General features: G+C 39.0%; 1 protein-coding gene across 1 annotated transcript; it reads left to right on the top strand.

Moving 5' to 3' along the window:
* On the top strand, positions 1131-4696 carry LOC8077670 (lipase). The gene is made up of 10 exons (XM_002440946.2): positions 1131-1443; positions 1814-1884; positions 1962-2027; positions 2137-2184; positions 2276-2343; positions 2599-2671; positions 2754-2915; positions 3707-3901; positions 4048-4139; positions 4230-4696. The coding sequence occupies exons 1-10, from the start codon at positions 1377-1379 to the stop codon at positions 4423-4425; spliced, it is 1038 nt and encodes a 345-aa protein (XP_002440991.1). The 5' UTR covers positions 1131-1376; the 3' UTR covers positions 4426-4696.

Here is a 7478-nt window from a genome sequence, read left to right as displayed (position 1 = left end):
AGGGGGTGAGGATGTAACACCCAGCCCAGGGATTAATAGGAGACTCATACCAACAAGTTGCAACTTCTTTTCTGGGGCACTGGATGCACGGACGTGGCCAAGAGAGGACGTTCCTAGCTTGGGGTTGATCGACGAGGACGTCGATCTCTTAAGGGGGTGAGGATGTAACACCCAGCCCAGGGATTAATAGGAGACTCATACCAACAAGTTGCAACTTCTTTTCCGGAAGCCCATCTTGAAAGAACTCTAAAGTTAAGCGTGCTTGGTCTAAAGCAATTTAGGGATGAGTGACCGACTGGGAAGTAGTTCCCGGGTGCGCACGAGTGAATCCTAGAAAAGCTGCTAGATGTAAGCGGGCCCGGCCTCGTGGAGGCGGGACGTTATATTATCCTCTAGTCTTATTTATCTCCTTTGATTTGATTGGTGTGGCGCCACATCACAAAACCATCCCAGATACAAGAACAAACATTTTTAGAAGTTAAAAGGTATAAAAAGTTAGTTTGTACTCAATTCATCTCAAATTGTAAGATGTTTGATTTTTTAACACCAACTTTGACCACTCGTCTTATTCAAAAATTTGTACAAAATATCACTTCTTTTGTCGTGGCTTGGTTTATTAATTAAAGTTCTTCAAGAACAACTTAAAATTTGACTACATTTTCACAAAATTTTTTAATAATATAAATGGTCAAACTTAGGATTAAAAAAAGTCAAACGTTTTATAATTTGAGATAGAGAGAGTAGTTATATAGAGAAGCATAAACAGTCAAGCACGACAGTCAAGGAGAATTAGGGCCTGCTTGGTTTGTAGTCGACAGTCGTGAAAGAAAAAAAAAATAAAACCACCTTCAAAACCACTAGAAACCAGTGAAGCGATATACTAATTTAAATGATTTTAAAAGTTTAAAATATAGAATATGTGATTTCTATGTTTGAGGAGAAAACAGACTGCAGTGATAGTTCAAGAAGATAGAACTTTTCCCCCTAAATTCATCCTTAACTGGGCCGAGCCCAATCGCAATCCAGCCCGAAGGCGAAATACATGGTCCAAGACTCCAAGCGTCTGAACCCCGAAGGATGGATCGTCTTTTGCCAGGTATAATCCCTTCTCTTTACTTGCCCTATACATCTCAAACTCGAATCGTGTATGTATATATGTATAATGGCTCCTAATAAATCCTTCGGCGGGCGCCTAACCCCCAATCATTGATCCCTGGCCAGGTTTGGGCCAATTACTTCCCGTACAAATTTCGCCGGTCCTGTCTCCGGTGAGACGGATTCCGTTGTTTTCTTGCCCAATTCGGGCAGGATTTTGGTCTTCCTCCTCGCAGCTTGGGGGCGGTTTCGCTCCGGTTCTTGCGCTTCGGCTCCAGGCCATGGAGCAGCGGAGATGGCTCGCGGCTTCCGTTTTGATGTGCCTGCTGGTGCTTTGCTCCGGGAGAGGTAGGTTGTTGGCCCCTCTTTGGTCCTCCAGTTTCACGCCCCCTAAAAGGGAAAAAAAAATGTGTCTTTTGGTTTGGTTTCCCCTACCGTTCCCCAGAATGTTTCAAGCGGACTCTGCCTGCCGGTTAATTTTCCCAAGTTTGCGTGGGGAATGTGGGCGATCAGTGATGTGTTTAGCTTAGGGTATTGGTTAGCGCTAGAAGATTAGCAGTACTTATATGCTTTGAACATCCATGCTGTTTGTGTTTGTGAAACGGAAGGTTCTGTCTTGACACTTTCATACATACACAATGTGTCGGCATAACCTCAAAGGATTCGCGTGTAGTCTGCTTCCTTCTTGTTGTGTCTTACCCCTGCCTTTTCGATTCAGACCTGAAGACCAAACATGCGCCCATATATGACCCTGGGCTTGCCCGGACACTTGCTGAATATACTTCTGCTGTGAGCTCATCTGACCTTCTTGATGCTGTCATCATCCACATCCACGTGGTGAATACCAACTTGGTGCTTTTGTGCAGGTCTATACTGCTGACCTGAGCCAACTGTTTACATGGACGTGTGAAAGATGTTGTGACTTAACAGAGGTATCTAATATTTGTCATTATCATAAAACATTATATGATTTGACCAATGTTTTTCAGATTCACATTTGGCTTGGTGTGAAATCTTAATTAAGTTTATTTGGTGGCTCAGGGGTTCGAGGTGATAGAGTTGATTGTTGATGTGAAAAATTGCTTACAGGTTACTACTTCTGCCAGTGCACCTGAATCGTTTTCTTTTTACCTAGTAATAGGCTTTTGATTATATTGATATTGTGTTTATGATGAGTCAGGCATATGTTGGATTTGCTAGAGACATGAATGCAGTTATAGTTGGGTTCAGGGGCACTCAAGAAAACAGGTAAAAGTTCAGATGCATATGTTGGATTGTGTCCAGGAAGTTATTATATAGCTCTTACCACTTTTTCTTACTTTTAATTTTAAAATGGTGCCCTTGAAATTCTGGTTCTTTGGAAATGATTGCTATCCAATCTTCTGGAAGTCATAGGTGCAAACTGTGTGGCATTTCAAATTAACAATCAGGCCTGGAAAATATAGATATGAAAGTATGTGCTTGTTATTCTTCTGTAAAAGTTTTATTCCCCTAATTTTTCAGCATTCAGAACTGGATCGAAGATTTATTCTGGAAACAACTTGATCTCGACTACCCAGGCATGCCTGAAGCAAAGGTGAGCATGGTCTTCGTAATTATGATGAAGCTCCACTCATGCCGATTGTGGACACTATAAATGTTGGTCTTCTATCTTATAGGTTCACAGTGGATTTTATTCTGCTTACCATAACACAACAATGCGTGATGGAGTTGTCAGAGGTATTAAAAGTACTAGGGAACTGTATGGTGATGTTCCCATCATGGTCACAGGACATTCCATGGGAGGCGCTATGGCTTCATTTTGCGCTCTTGATCTTGTTGTGAGTAAGAAAATTGTGAAAATCTTTTTTCTATGCTTAGAAGTTAGAAGTTGGCCACATTGAATGAGGGAGGATGTTTTTGTTTCTAAACTTTAGTACATCTTCTTATCACAAAAACAAGTTCATCTAGGTTTGTCCCAAGTCAAACCTTTTTGACATTGGCCATCAATATCCAAAATTTTGTATTAATTGGCCATTACTAGATTCGTTATGAAAACTGTATTTATAATACACACAGGTATTTGCTAGCTAAAGCTAAAAATGTTGACAGTGAATAAAACCTAGAGTGAACTTATGTTTGTTATCAAAGGAGTTCCTATTAAAATATTATGGATGAAACTATTTTTGCTATTCTTCTGGTATTGGTTATGACTGTTTACTATTACATTACCTTGCATAGTTTGCATTCTGTCTGGTATATTATATGAGAAAACAATGGTAGCCACTTAATTTCAAAATTATTAGATCAAACACTTTTTACATTTTATGGGATGACTATTGCTAATATTTCTTGGGAACCCTACCAGTACAAATACCAGATGAAATTAAGAACATTGGTTTGAGCATAGATCTTATCTTATTGCATACTTCATGTCCTAAGACTAGAGATGTTTTCTGCCTGATGGTTTTACACATTCTGTATATGTGATACGATACCTTTTCAGCATGGACATAAATGTTGTCTCGAGCATATGAAGTCCATGCTTGGTTTTTGGTGGACTAAAGACTTATTTTTTCCTTCCTCACATTTCATTTTATGCCCTATGAAAACCCAGATTATGTTCTTGTAGGTTAATCTTGGGTTCAAGGATGTTACACTCATGACATTTGGGCAACCTCGGATTGGCAATGCTATATTTGCTTCTAATTTCAAAAGATATTTGCCGAATGCAATTCGAGTGACCAATGAACATGATATTGTACCTCATTTACCCCCATACTATCACTACTTTCCACAAAAGACATACCACCATTTCCCACGAGAGGTATGTATTTAGCTTCCTTCCCTTTTACCTTTGCTAGCAACTTGATCTAGTATTGTGCTGATGTTTTCTTAACATACATGATGAAAATTAGCTACGATTTAATTGTGACGATTTTGTGGCACATCCCAACTCTATCATTCTTCTAGGTATGGATTCATAATGTTGGCCTAGGAAGCCTCATCATATATTCGATCGAGGAAATTTGTGATGATTCTGGAGAAGACCCGACTTGTAGCAGGTCTCTCTCACACTCATACGGACTTTTTCTGTGGTTTATTAATTCTATCATACTGATGCCCCTCTTAACATCATGTTTTCTGCTTTCTAGGTCTGTGAGTGGAAACAGCGTGCATGACCATATACACTATCTTGGCATCAGCATGCATGCCGAGTCATGGGGACATTGCAGAATCGTCACGGACAATAGAACCCTGCCACAGCAGTATAAGATGGATCCTGATGGCAATATAATCTTGTCGAAGCAGCCTGGCTTATCAGTGAATGAACTACACAGTGCACAATGAAAAACTCAAGATGACATGAATAATTTTCTTGTATGATCCTTCTTTGATGAACTCAAAGGGGATATATTAGGATGAACAACCTTGGTGATTGTTCTGTTGGGTCACGTAAAAAATACTGACAGCAATCTTCATTCTATACTATAGTGTACTTGTTAGTTCTTATAGGATGTATGTACATATTTCTATATGTTAGTTCTCAACTTTCCAAACCTTAGCATCTGCTATCTGTATATGATGTTGCAATAAAATCAAACTTTTGTTACACCAAATATTTGTTTTTCTTCTCTTGCAGAAACAGATTGTCTGTGATATGCTTTCATGATGCCTTTAGGCTTGTTTGGATGCACATGTATTCACGTGAATCTACGTGTGTTGAAGTGGATTAGGGTGAAAATTAAACTAAGTTTCACTCTCAATCTACTCCAACACATATGGATTAAGTTAGATACATATGCATCCAAACAAGGCCAGTGGTCAATGGCACAAAATAGCAGGATGTTTGCTGTGAGGGGTGCATTTGTTACAGATCATCCTACTGTAACTCCGAATCTAGTCAATTTGTTTGGTTTGATATCACTATAACTCTCGTAGGAATATGTTTGGTGCTCGCACAAATAAAAAGTTTGTCGGTACCTCCATGAGAAACTGGTTTTAACTAGTTTTCTAGCCACCCATGTGTATGCTCGTCTACCTAACCAGATTAAAAATATCTTCTAGGGAGTTCCTCCCATCAAAAATCAAAATTCAATTTTTTTTTAAAGAGAAACCTCTGCTTTTTAGAAAGCAACATGTTTGGATACACAATGGGGATACCAGTATCTCAGACAAGCAAAACAAGAAGGCAAAGAAACTGTCTCAACTAACAATTAGCCTAACATTCAAATCTCAAAAACATCTGTAGGCATCACCATGCTTGCTTTAAAGCCTCTCAGCCATTGTAGCATCCTTTCCTTCACCTGGGACACCTTCCATTTATCAGCTTCTTTTAGAAGTAGCAACCATCTCTGCATTAAAGACAAGGCATTGTATAAAATGTCAGTGGGCGCCTTAGGGTATTGTCTCTCAATAGCCATCTTGTTTCGGGTAATCCAAAGAGTCCAGGCAAAACCAGCAAAAAGAAACATGAGAATTCGAATTGGAAGAGGCCCCTTGCCACTTAACCAAACCTCTGAAAACTCTTGCAAGGAATGGGGAATACCTCCCAAACTAAAAATTTCTTTTATGAAAGCCCAAGTCATTCTAGCCAGAACACAATCAAAGAAAATGTGGTTTACAGTTTCCATAACCCCACAAAGACAGCATTTCCCATCTCCTCTCCACCCCCTCCTGGCCAAAGATTGACCAACTGGCAATTTGTTGTTAAAGGTTTGCCAAAAAAAGAATTTAATTTTTAGGGGGATTTACACTTCCAGATTATCCCAGCAACTCTGCTCGGCATGCCTCTATCAGATAAAAATCTATACAAAGACTTGGTTGTAAAGGATTTTGATTTTTCCAATTCCCAGTGAACTTTATCAGGCACATCCCCATCTAAAGATATCTATTGAAGTTTATTATACAGAAGAGTCCATCTTTGGAATTCCTCCGACGAGAGAGCTCTTCGAAAATCCACAAACCACTCCAAATCAGCCCAACAATCCGACACGGAACAATTAGGATGCCACACCATCTTATAAAGATCCTCATATAAGATTTTCAAAGGAACATCATGTATCCAGCTATCTTGCCAAAAGAGGCAATTCTTACCATTCCCAATAGTGAAAGTAGCCCCCCATTTGAAAAGATGTTTAACTCTATGTAACCCTTGCCAAAACTGAGAACTCCCTTTAGCTTTAGAGGCAAAAAAATTAGCATTCTTCAAATATTTGGCTTTCAGCAATTTAAACCATAAAGCATCAGGTTCTTGCATAATCTTCTAGATCCATTTAACCAAAAGGCAATCATTCATTAACCTCCCCCCTGGTCTTTTGGTCGAGACACCATATCCCATTTTGCCATATGGTATCTAAATTTGTCTTCAGTCCTTTGCCATAAAAAGTTAGCTCTAATGCTATCCATTTTTTTGTGTACCCCATCTTGTAGCCAATAAAAACCCATACAATATAAAGGAATACTACTAAGACAGGTGTTAGTAAGAATTTGTCTACCCCCAGAGGTTAGATGTTTCCCTTTCCAAGGATCTAGTCTCTTAAGAAGTTTTTGTGTGAGGAAAGAGAAGTCACTGATATTCAAATTCTTGTAGCCAATAGGGATACCTAGATATTTCATAGGCATTTCACCTAGAACACAATTTAACATATTTGCCATACACTCTTTTTCCTCCTGGCTAGCCCCAAAAACATACACTTCACTCTTATGATAATTGATCTTAAGACCAGACAACCATTCAAAGCAGTACAAGATCAGTTTCAGATTTCTAATGGATTGTTCTGAGCCATCAATCAAAATGACAGTATCATCAGCATATTGTATGTGAGAAATGCCTCTAGGTAAGAGATTATTTAAAATCCCTTGTAAGTGACCCTTGTTAACAGCTTTATCCAACATAACTCCCAGAACATCTGCAACTAAATTGAAAAGCAGGGGAGACATAGGATCACCTTGTCTAAGACCCCTGAAAGTCTGAAAGTATTGGCTCCTCTCTCCATTCACATTAATGCAAACCCTTCCCCCCAAAACTATACTCATAACCCATTGAGCCCATCTGGGAGGAAAACCTCTCCCTACCATCACTTGTTCCAAGAAAGCCCACCGAACTCTATCATAAGTCTTCTCAAAGTCAATCTTAAGGATAAGACCCTTTTGTTTAAAAGAATGTAATTCATGAACGACTTCATGTAAAACCACTATCCCATCTAAAATATTTCTTCCCTTGATAAAACCTGATTGATTTTTCCCTACTATCCGTTGAGCAATAGGAACCAATCTATTATTTAGAACCTTAGTAAATAAAACATTTAAAATCCACATTGAGAAGACAAATGGGTCTGTACTGTTTAATACTATTAGCCTCCCTGACTTTAGGAACTAAAGTAATAACCCCAAAATTTAGT

The sequence above is a fragment of the Sorghum bicolor genome, chromosome 9, assembly GCF_000003195.3.
Source record: "Sorghum bicolor cultivar BTx623 chromosome 9, Sorghum_bicolor_NCBIv3, whole genome shotgun sequence".
Lineage (NCBI taxonomy): Eukaryota > Viridiplantae > Streptophyta > Magnoliopsida > Poales > Poaceae > Sorghum > Sorghum bicolor.
This window is presented reverse-complemented; position numbering and strand designations above follow the sequence as displayed.

Excerpts from the sequence above, each read along its gene's own strand:
- LOC8077670 (XM_002440946.2), top strand. The coding sequence starts at position 1,377 with ATGGAGCAGCGGAGATGGCTCGCGGCTTCCGTTTTGATGTGCCTGCTG. Across the intron at positions 2,028-2,136 it reads GATGTTGTGACTTAACAGAG|GGGTTCGAGGTGATAGAGTT; the intron begins GTATCTAATATT and ends TTGGTGGCTCAG. Across the intron at positions 3,902-4,047 it reads ACCACCATTTCCCACGAGAG|GTATGGATTCATAATGTTGG; the intron begins GTATGTATTTAG and ends TCATTCTTCTAG.